The 12,397-nt window shown below is 42.9% G+C and overlaps 1 protein-coding gene across 3 annotated transcripts in view; it reads left to right on the top strand.

Moving 5' to 3' along the window:
* Positions 1-10,578, top strand: part of MIPOL1 (mirror-image polydactyly 1) — a 384,033-nt gene extending 373,455 nt beyond the window's left edge. For all 3 annotated transcript variants that reach the window (XM_040412311.1, XM_040412310.1, XM_040412313.1), the window contains one exon: positions 9,941-10,578. In XM_040412311.1, coding sequence (XP_040268245.1) covers positions 9,941-10,007 — 67 coding nt within the window. In that variant the 3' untranslated portion in view covers positions 10,008-10,578. The remainder of the gene's footprint in view (positions 1-9,940) is intronic.
* The last annotated feature ends 1,819 nt before the right edge of the window (positions 10,579-12,397 follow it).

Genomic DNA, 12,397 nt, shown 5'->3' with positions numbered 1-12,397 from the left:
TATCACAGACTTTGCAGTCAGCAGGGGCGGATTGGCCATAGACCCTACAGAGAAAAATCCCGGTGGGCTGATCTCCCAGGCGGCCACCCGAGCCCTCCTCTCTGCCACTGGCCAAGTACATAATGAGTTCTCAGCGGTAATTAACGCTGTGAGAATCAGGTACTCATGTACCCCACCAGCGACCCCACATGCCCTCCTGAATTCAACGGCTGTGGCCGCACCTCACATCCTGAGCCCCCTGCTCCATAGACAACTGGAGGAGGAGGACAGAAGATGGTAGTTATTGGTGGCCACCACAGAAGGCCAGCTTTTGGTGCAGTATTTTGGGCTACACTGTGTTATTTGGTTCTGCTGGGATGGTATTTTGCACCATGGTATTTTTGACCCCGTCTTCTGTTAATTTAGACCTGCCTACAAAACAGGGCCACTTTTATATTTTTTTCCAGGGCTACTTAAAGTTCCCAGAACGTCCCTGGCAGTCAGGGTGTGTGTTTTGCCACAATTTTTGCATAATTTTCTGCAAAATGCTGCGTTTTCGGGAAATATTGTGGCAAATAGTTATGTTCTCCCCGTGTTTGCGTGGGTTTCCTCTTACACGCCAAAGACATATCGATAGGGAAATTAGATTGTGAGCCCCACTGGGGATAGTGAGTGATAATAAATATATATATAAAGATATAAAGCACTGCATAATATATTGGCGCTATGTAAGCAAGTAAAGTAAGTGAATAATGAATTGCATGACTATTTTGTTGAATTGCACTTAGGACTCGCCCCGATATCTAACTATAGGTTCACCAATATATTTCCAGCTTTTTTCTTTTTTCTTTTTTCCCCACTACATTTCTCTTTTGGAAGGGAGGGTTAAGAAGACAACCCAGACGTGGAACATAGGGGTTTAGCTGCTGGGCAACGCTTGCCCGAGACTGTGTATACATGGCATGATAGTAATATTTCAGACTGTCTTATTAGACCCAGGGCAGAACGCTGTTGTCACACAGCCAGCGATGTCACATCATTTGCATGCCCTAAGTATTTGTATCAACTGTTACTGCTAGAGGCTTCTCCAGTTTAATTTCTATGGAAATAAGATAGACTTTAAGTTTAGTCATTCATTTACCCTATGGCTGAACAGTCCGGTTCATTGGCAGAAGTGTCGTACTGCAGTAAGAACAGTGGGAGCTATGCACTTGTCCTTTGCTGACAGTTTGTTCAGCACTTTACACTGACTATTGAAGCCCGTGGGTTTGTGCTCGGGGCACTGTACATGTCTGTTCTTTGCCTTCTTACAGACAGTTGATGTCTGACAGGATCTCTTTTCCCTCTTGCACTGGTCTCCACAGTTCAGTCCTCTGACCTTGGAGATTCTTGCATGAGAAGGAAGGTAAATTGAGAAGACTGGAGACTGATGATGTCTATGTGATTCTCATATGGAAGGACTTCTGTATCCATGAGGCCGTGCCGCAATAGATATGACATGTCCAATACTTTGCCGCAATATGCAGACCACGGACCCATTGAAGTCAATGGGTCTGCACCGTGATGTAGCATGCACACTGCCAGTATCTGTGTTTTGCGGATCTGCAGTTTGAAGAGCACAAAACACTTATGGTAGTGTGAATGCCCGCATAACCCTTCCCCTTATAATTATTCTAGCCCCCTTTCAAGGCCAACCCTAGAGCCATTGATACTAATTATGCCAATAGCACTTGGTCCAGATGGTAAATTATGGAATGATCCCACAGCCACCTACCATGTGCCATTTCTAACACTGGTGTCTTGTTATGTGGCTGCAGGGCTAGGGTGCAACAGCTACCTCTGGCCACAATGTTTAAGAAGTTTGGACCACATAGTAGTGCCGGTTCAGTAATAGTATCAACGCTGTTGCCAATAACATTGCATCCACCACACATAATTATTACTATTAATGTGCCAACCATTGTCTGAAAAATAGTTCCAGTTACATAGTGATGCTCGCAGAGTAATTACTTCCACAGCAGTGCCCATACAAATGTAACAGGAAAAGTATTGCCCAGCACATGTACCATCCACAGCAGTGCCCATACAAATGTACAAGACAAAGCATTGCCAGCATATGTACCATCCACAGCAGTGCCCATACAAATGTACAAGACAAAGCATTGCCAGCATATGTACCATCCACAGCAGTGCCCATACAAATGTATCAGGAAAAGTATTGCCCAGCACATGTACCATCCACAGCAGTGCCCATACCAATGTACAAGACAAAGCATTGGCTAGCATATGTACCATCCACAGCAGTGCCATACAAATGTAACAGAAAAAGCATTGCCCAGAATATGTACCATACACCGCAGTGCCCATACAAATGTACAAGACAAAGCATTGCCCAGCATATGTACCATACACCGCAGTGCCATACAAATGTAACAGAAAAAGCATTGCCCAGAATATGTACCAGACACCGCAGTGCCCATACAAATGTACAAGACAAAGCATTGCCCAGCATATGTACCATACACCGCAGTGCCCATACAAATGTACAAGACAAAGCATTGCCCAGAATATGTACCAGCCACAGCAGTGCCCATATAGATCTACAAGGCAAAGAATTGCCCAGCATACAGTATCTCACAAAAGTGAGTTCACCCTTTGCTTTTTTGTAAATATTTTATTATATCTTTTCATGGGACAGCACTGAAGATCTGACACTGTGATACAATGTAAAGTAGTCAGTGCACAGCTTGTATAACTGTGTAAATGTGGTGTGCCCTCAAAATAACTTAACACACAGCCATTAATGTCTAAACTGCTGGCAACAAAAGTGAGTACACCCCTAAGTGAAAATGGCCAAATTGTGCCCAAAGTATCAATATTTTGTGTGGTCACCCTTATTGTCCAGCACTGCCTTAACTCTCTAGGGCATGGAGTTCACTAGATCTCCACAGGTTGCCGCTGGAATCTTCTTCCACTCCTCCATGAAGACATCATGGAGCTGGTGGATGTTAGAGACCTTGTGCTCAATAGAGTTTAGGTCTAGAGACATGCTTGGCCAGTCCAGCACCTTCTTGGAGTCTTGGAGGTACAGTATGTTTGGGATCGTTATCATGTTGGAATACTGCCCTGCGGCCCTGTTTCCGAAGGGATGGGATCACGCTCTGCTTCAGTATGTCACAGTGCATGTTGGCATTCATGGTTCCCTCAATGAACTGTAGCTCCCCACAGCCGAGGGCACTCGTGCAGCCCCAAACCATGACGCTCCCACCACCATGCTTGACTGTAGGCAAGACACACTTGTCTTTGTACTCCTCACCTGGTTGCTACCACACAGGCTTGACACCATCTGAACTAAAAAAGTTTATCTTGGTCTCATCAGACCACAGGACATGGTTCCAGTAATCCATGTCCTTTGTCTTCAGCAAACTATTTGCGGGCTTTCTTGTGCATCATCTTTAGAAGAGGCTTCCTTCTGGGACGACAGCCATGTAGACCAATGTGATGCAGTGTACGGCATATGGTCTGAGCACTGACAGGCTGACCGGCCCCCACCCCTTTAGCCTCTGCAGCAATGCCTGCAGCACTCATACATCTATTTTGAAAAGACAACCTCTGGATATGACGCTGAGCATGTGCACTCAACTTCTTTGGGCAACCATGGCGAGGTCTGTGTGGAACCTGTCTTGTTAAACGACTGTATGGTCTTGGCCACCATGTTGCAGCTCAGTGTCAGGGTGTTGGCAATCTTCTTATAGCCTAGGCCATCTTTATGTAGAGCAACAATTATTCAGTGCTGTCCCATGAAAAGATAGAATAAAATATTTTCAAAAATGTGAGTGGTGTACTCACTTTTGTGAGATACTGTATGTACCATACACAACAGTACCCATACAAATGTTTCAGGCAGAGGAGTGTACCTATAAATATACACTGCTCAAAAAAATAAAGGGAACACTTAAACAACACAATGTAACTCAAAGTCAATCACACTTCTGTGAAATCAAACTGTCCACTTAGGAAGCAACACTGAGTGACAATCAATTTCACATGCTGTTGTGCAAATGGGATAGACAACAGGTGGAAATTATAGGCAATTAGCAAGACACCCCCAATAAAGGAGTCGTTCTGCAGGTGGTGACCACAGACCACTTCTCAGTTCCTATGCTTCCTGGCTGATGTTTTGGTCACTTTTGAATGCTGGCGGTGCTTTCACTCTAGTGGTAGCATGAGACGGAGTCTACAACCCACACAAGTGGCTCAGGTAGTGCAGCTTATCCAGGATGGCACATCAATGCGAGCTGTGGCAAGAAGGTTTGCTGTGTCTGTCAGCGTAGTGTCCAGAGCATGGAGGTGCTATCAGGAGACAGGCCAGTACATCAGGAGACGTGGAGGAGGCCGTAGGAGGGCAACAACCCAGCAGCAGGACCGCTACCTCCGCCTTTGTGCAAGGAGGGACAGGCGGAGCACTGCCAGAGCCCTGCAAAATGACCTCCAGCAGGCCAAAAATGTGCATGTGTCTGCTCAAACGGTCAGAGACAGACTCCATGAGGGTGATATGAGGGCCCGACGTCCACAGGTGGGGGTTGTGCTTACAGCCCAACACCGTGCAGGACGTTTGGCATTTGCCAGAGAACACCAAGATTAGCAAATTCGCCACTGGCGCCCTGTGCTCTTCACAGATGAAAGCAGGTTCACACTGAGCACATGTGACAGACGTGACAGAGTCTTGAGACGCCGTGGAGAACGTTCTGCTGCCTGCAACATCCTCCAGCATGACTGGTTTGGCATTGGGTCAGTAATGGTGTGGGGTGGCATTTCTTTGGAGGGCCGCACAGCCCTCGCCAGAGGTAGCCTGACTGCCATTAGGTACTGAGATGAGATCCTCAGACCCCTTGTGAGACCATATGCTGGTGCGGTTGGCCCTGGGTTCCTCCTAATGCAAGACAATGCTAGATCTCATGTGGCTGGAGTGTGTCAGCAGTTCCTGCAAGATGAAGGCATTGATGCTATGGACTGGCCCGCCCGTTCCCCAGACCTGAATCCAATTGAGCACATCTGGGACATCATGTCTCGCTCTATCCACCAACAGACTGTCCAGGAGTTGGCAGATGCTTTAGTCCAGGTCTGGGAGGAAATCCCTCAGGAGACCGTCCGCCACCTCATCAGGAGCATGCACAGGCGTTGTAGGGAGGTCATACAGGCACATGGAGGCCACACACACTACTGAGCCTCATTTTGACTTGTTTTAAGGACATTACATCAAAGTTGGATCAGCCTGTAGTGTGTTTTTCCACTTTAATTTTGAGTGTGACTCCAAATCCAGACCTCCATGGGTTGAAAAATTTGATTTCCATTTTTTTATTTTTGTGTGATTTTGTTGTCAGCACATTCAACTATGTAAAGAACAAAGTATTTCAGAAGAATATTTAATTAATTCAGATCTAGGATGTGTTATTTTTGTGTTCCCTTTATTTTTTTGAGCAGTGTATTAGTCATTCTGAAAGAACATATTTATCTCTTCCATGGTCCTACGCTGCTCTCATGGACTTATATACCAGCATCCCATCATATGTTATTTCTTCCTGTTCCAGTCTCTGATGTAAAAAATCATTATGGGAGGAAACAAGTATTTATCCAATAAAATAAAAAAATGCAAACCTGCATCCATTACGAAAAAGTAAAAAAAATAAAAATTCCTTCGACTTGTCATTGGGTATTACTTGGTGAACTCAGTCTATGATGCAGGATAAGTATTTTTTGAACTATTGCTCTTGCCAGACTCGTGAGCTCGAAAAGAGAGGTTTCTGCATGGGACCCCCAGCACAAGTAGCTGCACAATTTCTGAGCAAATGACGCACAAAAAAGTATGCCTTTTTGATGCCAGAATACTAGTACAAAGGTCAGGCTAAATTCCCCCAAAGTATAGAGAAGCTAGAGAACCTTATAGGGGTTCGTCCACACATGAATGAAAAAACTGTCAAAAAGTCAGCTGCAGATTTTGTTGTGGATTCCGCAGCACAAGACGTAGGAAAAACCACTGCAAAAAAAAACACACCAGGGAAATGACTGCGGACCTCATCCTCTCCATTGCAAAGGGTGAAATCCTTAGCAGAGATTGGGATGCTGCAGATTTCAAATCCACACCACAGGTTCATTTCCGCTGAGGATTTTATTATACAGTACGTGGATGAGATTACGTAAAATCTCATCCACTTTGCTGGCACTGTAAAACACTCCGTATTTGCCGCACAAAAATCCCCAAAGTCCATACTTTTAGAAGTCAAAACTCTTCAGCCATTTGGCTACTAGGTATACTCATGATGGGAGTGCTTCTCCACCTCTGCCCACTCCACAAAATAGTGATTGACAGGCTGCTGTGTGACTACGGGGGAGCATCCTCCTCATAAATATATACAGGATTCATATACTGTGTGTCCAGTGTATTTTTTCAGCATCCCCACTAGCCAAAAAGCACAACTTTTTGTGCCATTTTGGCTTCTGTTAGTACAGGCCTGTAGCTATAGTATGCTGCCCTTACACAGGACAGTATTATAAGCTGACAGATCCACTTTATGGTTAAACCTAATGTTAGATAATGAAATGGCTCGTCTCAGTATACAACTCTTAGTACTTATTAGACTTTGCTCATCATTGGCTTTCCCCTAACATGGACTAAAAGTGGTAAATGGCTTTCTGTGCAGGAAAATATCTCCATATTTCTGCCGGCTTTGGATATATCCTCCATGTAACCCGGACCCTTGTGAATGGCCTCAGGCGATGCTATGTATTCCTATTAACCACGGTGAAAGTGACTCGACCGGTTTTAGAGAAATGCCATGCCCAAGTGCATATCTTCTATGCGTCTAGCTTAAGTCTTGATGCATACCACTTGTCAGTTTGTATGGTTCTTCTGCCAAGCGATGCCACTCTGTAAGTTAAGACGTAATTAATGTAAGGAGCACATTCGAAATTCCACATAATTGAGGACCTTACACGTTGGGTAGAGAAGTCTCTTAAATGAAAGGAGACCTACTAGAAGATAATTAAAATAGGCCCAATATTGTACTTTAGAAATGTGACAACCTTTTTGTCAACATCTTTTATGGTGGGCCATGATCTCTTGATGTTAAAAAGACCAATGGCTGAAAAAGGATTCTGAAGATGTCATATCCCCTTCTGACTTTTCTCAGGTACAACGTTGTCACGCAGACCTTGTGGGAATTCATATACAAGACGACCTGCATCCTGCCTGGTTTGAATAGTGACAATATATGAGGGACCATTGATGTATATGATGATTTGGATCTACGCAAGGTCTCCCTGACCACATCTGGCTTTGCCTTTCTCAGCCTAGAACTAAAATATGAAAAAAAAGGTTTTTATACTTTTAAAGTGCGTCAAAGGGCCTCTTGGTTTCTGTCCTGGGAGGTCTCCTTTAAAGAGCAGCTGTCAGCGTGATCAATCCTATTAAACCAGGTGTATTGCCTTTTAGTGTTGACAATGCTGAGTAGAATTATACCTTTTTTTGTATCTAGTCCCAATAGCTGTAGTCATATATGACTTTGTATATTTATGCTAATCACTTATTTGGAGTACCAAGGGGCTGACCGTAGCGTGGGGAGCACCACAAGCACAATGCCTCCTGTTCCCTGTTCACTCCCCCCTCCTCTTTGATTGACAGGGCTAGACCTCTTTTTTAGCCCTGTGTTCTCACGCCTGTGCCGAGCTGGCATAGTGATTCTGCGCTTGCGCCGTGGATCAGATGTTGCTTCCTCAGCTTGCCCAGTGGGCCTGATAAAATCAGAAAACAACATCAGATACACTGCACAAACGCCGAGTCACTGAGCTGACTTGGTGTAACCACGGTGCTCCAAGCGCTACAGCCAGCCCCTTGGTGCCCCAAATAGGTCATTAGCATAAATATAAAAAGTCATATATGACTACAGCTATTGGGACTAGATACAAAAAAAGGTATAATTCTACTTAGCAGTGTCAACCCTAAAAGGCAATACACCTGGTTTAATAGTATTGATCACGCTGACAGCTGCTTTAAAAGAGACCTACCAGGACAGAAACCAAGAGACCCTTTGACGCACTTGTATAAAAACCTTTTTTTTTTTCATATTTTAGTTCTAGGCTGAGAAAGACAACGCAAGATGTGGTCACGGAGACCTTGTGTAGATCCAAATCATCATATACTTCACTGAGCTGACTTGGTGCAACCACGGTGCTCCAAGCGCTACAGCCAGCTCCTTGGTGCCCCAAATAGTTCCTTAGCATAAATATAAAAAGTCATATATCGCTGCAGCTATTGAGCCTAGATACAAAAGGATATAATTTTACTCAGCATGATCAACCCTGCTAGGCAATATGCCTGGTTTAATAGAGCTGATCCTGCTGACGGATGCTCTTTAAGTAACAGTATTTCTTATCCTCAGTTAGTGACTAATCTAGAATCTTACATGGGTCAACAGAATGGGCACTGATTGGATCATTGCCTACTCGTTAGATTACATGCCTCAATAATTGGTGCTATGTGGGTATGAACAATCGTTATTAAGATTGTTTGTCCCCATAGAGACCTTCAACACAGAGCCACAGACACAAGTTCGTTTTTTACTGGATCCTAATGGCAGCTGCACACCTGCAGTGTCCAGACTAATCATCCAACGTCTAGTGTGCCTGCTCCCACCATAGACATTGCTTGCTCATTTGACCAACCTAAATGGACATGTTTATGGTGGTATTGGGGGAGAGAAAGCTAAAGGTGCCCATAAACATGAGATGTCAGCTGGCAAATCCAGACATTTTTGTCGTGATTTGCAAACAGTTTAATGTCTTCTGTGGACTTCGAATAATAGATTGGCTACAGATCCCATCACAATTGGTTGTATCTGCTGCAAATGAACTTCTGATGGACATTTATGGACAGTATGTACAGTTTACTGCTCAAATTTATTTTCACAGAAGTTGGCGTCAGCTTTTTGCCTGAATGCCAATGAAAATATTTCTACATTCTAATAGTGACTTCACTTTTTACCTCAAAGCCAATCAGTTATAAGATATTACCAGTTTGTTGTGACAGTGTTATTCCTACTATTACATCTTTTTTATCCCTACGGTTATCTCATATCTGCTACGATTTTGGTTGATGTGGAAGCAACAAGCCTCTAGACACTTGGTGATTTTAATTAAAGGAATGACTGAAAATTAGGTCTTGCTTTTGCTTGCTACCATGGCAGCGGAAATTTAACTTCTTGTAATATCCAAGGAATAGGTAAACCAAAGAAGGCAAGCTGAGCTGATATGGCTCATTCTGATGAGTTCAGTCCACAATATTGCCGAACACCAGGTTAGAGCCCATGTACGTGACACGTTCAGGAGATCTGCTCTTGTATAACAATAGCCGTACACATTAGATGGCTATTGGCCAAACACTTTTTAGGCCGACAGCTGTTCCTGCCAACCCCCCTTTACACATTCACCTCTTCTCAATAGGAAGAGTGGAATAAATTCCTGCCACACTCCCTTTGCCGATCCTTCGAGACAAGTCAGTACATACTAGATGGTCAGCTGACCCCACCATAATGGGTGGGTTTGTGATAAATCGTTCTAATGTGTATCGTCACCATAAGTCTTTTTCAATAAAAAGGAGTCTAGTCTTCTCACAAGGGAGAAGGGCAAGCACCATAAAACCACCATACCGTACAGTAGATCTCCAGGACATGATGTGCAGGTGTGTGAGTAGCAGGAACAAGCATGAGCAATTATTAAATAGCCAAAGCAGGTGGGAAGGTAGTGTGACAACCCGAGAAGATGATATTGTGGTGTCGACTTCCAATAATCAGACAGGTGATAATCTGTTGTGTTGTATTAGAACTCCTGTATAATATTTGTGATATTGATAAGTATATATGATTAAATATATCTTTCTCCGATTTTTTTCTCTATCTTTTAACAGGCTGGAGCGCCTGGTTGATGTCCTACGGAAAAAGGTTGGATCTGGATCTGTGAGAACAATGATCTGATAATGACATCAGTAAACCAGTCTTTCCACGGCAAAGTATGGATACAAGACTTAGCAACACAACTTCATTCATATTGAGTTCACTTACAAAACTTAGAAACAACATTTTTAAACCAAAGATACATTTCTTTAGGGTGTGGCGCAAACACCTTTGGAGGAAATAAGCCCTATACACATTATAGTGGATACACAAGCCGTCTGAAGATGCAGCTGATCACCCGATGAATGAGCGAAACACTTGTTGATCGGGTGAGACTTTCATCACTCTGCTACCCAGAAAGAATGAAGCTGTATGAGGATGAGCGATCGCTCATTCTCTTACTGTGGAGGTGATCATCACCCTCACTGAATGAGCAGCCAGTCGTCGTGAAGGAACACTTCCTGATAATCAGCTGCTCCTCGGCGGGAGATAAGCAGCTGCCAGAGTTGTCTGGCAGTGGTTTACTCCAGGAGCCCAGCGTGCATGTGTATGAGGAAGTCAGGAAGCATAGTTACCATTCGGCAAGCAGCCATGAAAAATGTGTATGGGCACCATAAACAGACCCAAGACACCACTTCAAGATAACCATCTCTGCATTTCTTTTCGTCTTCTGTTTTCATATAGATATTCAGAGATTTGCAGAAAACCTAGAATCTGAGCTAGAAATTATAACTGCTACACAGCCACACTATAGTTATTAATATTCATAAAGTCTTATATGACACTGTGTTTATCCCTGTCTCTTACTATCACCATTACCCAAGACCTTGGTAAGACACCCCCATCCTCCAGCCAGAACCCAGTTTAACAAAATGTTGTAAATTGTAAAAATATGGAATTGAATACTAGCCAAGGAGTTTTCATGGTTTCACCTGCTTATCCATATGGCCAGTAGGATAAGATACATGTATTATCTATGCATCGTTCAGGACTGGTTACGATGCCATAAGACCCTTGCTTAACATCTAGGTTGAGGGGGAAAAAGATGCAAAAGTCTTTCATCCAGCAAAAAAACAAACATATACACAAATATATATAGATTTTTTTTTTTACAATGGAATCCTATAGCGACAAATGCCACTGTATGGCATCTGTTTACCATATATGTTATCAGTATACATTAAACATGGGTCACAAATGTGATGTGAACACAGCGTTAGTTCTAATGAATGGATTTGTGAACTCACGGAAGAAAGAAAGGAGCCTCTGTGGTAAGCTGTTTTCTACCACAGAAATTGGAACTTTGAGAGGCCATTGAGTTCAATTGAACCTTCTAGCTCCATGTTATTAGGACTTCTCTCTCAAAATGATACTTCGTAAATTGTATTTAGTTTGTTAAAGAATTGCGGAAGAAAATATGCTGCAAATATAACTGCCGTAATATGAGTAAGCTGATGGGAGAGCATAAAGTGGCTCCTAGTATACTGAGATAATGTTTTTTTTATTTTTTTCTCCTATTTTATTTCATATATTTCATTCCTTTAAGGAAATGTTATACATCGTAAATTATACTTCAATCACACTTATTTTTTTATGGTGACCTCATAATACAAGATAGATAGATAGATACAGTCGATCACTGCCGGTGTTGATGATATATTTCATGTATTTATTGTTACTTTGCTCAAATATTGCTTTAAACATTGAATTTAGCGATTTTCCGCCAGTGGATTCTACCAGGATTTGTCCGTCTTCTTCCTGCTCCACAGGTCGGGAGGTTTTAGTATTTCCTTTTTTGTATTTTATTATATTTCCAAGCTTACCTGTAGCCTTCAGTGTTAGGACTTCTCGGTTGTTGGAGTCTTCAGTGCAGGTTTAGAAATACCTCCACCAATAAAAGCCTTAAAGACTTTTTTTTTTTTTTAAGTGCGCAAACAACTCTTTCAGATTGCTCATTGTCCTTGTTTTTTGGGTTGGGTGCATGAGGTGTTGACCCTTTTATATTATCTTTTCTTTTAAACCCTTCATATACTTAAGAGATTTATGGCTCCTTAAGTTCTGACCTTAACCCTCTAACCTTCTGATACCTGGATTACCTGTATTCCAGAAACCAATCTAAAAAGAAAACCTGACCATTAGATGGCCGTAAAGAGGTTACTTTGCAGCCATCTACTAAGAGCAGGGCCATTGGTACAGCTGCTGAATGGTTAATGATTGTGTTTTCAATGAGGCTAAAGGGGGTTTTCCAAGATTTTAACATTGGGATAAGCTCTAAACATTAGATCAGTGGAGGTCTTACTCTTGGCACCTCACACAATCTATTTTATAAAGGGGTTGTGGTGCTATGGTGAGTGCTGCAGTCTTTATTGTTTACATTGCTTTGTACACTCAGCAGACCATACATGTAGCGGCGTCTGTGCTCGATATTGCAGCTTTGTCCCATTCATTTGAGCACTGTGGTCCCTTTAAAT

Source organism: Bufo bufo, chromosome 11, assembly GCF_905171765.1.
Source record: "Bufo bufo chromosome 11, aBufBuf1.1, whole genome shotgun sequence".
NCBI classification, from domain to species: Eukaryota; Metazoa; Chordata; class Amphibia; order Anura; family Bufonidae; genus Bufo; species Bufo bufo.
This window is presented reverse-complemented; position numbering and strand designations above follow the sequence as displayed.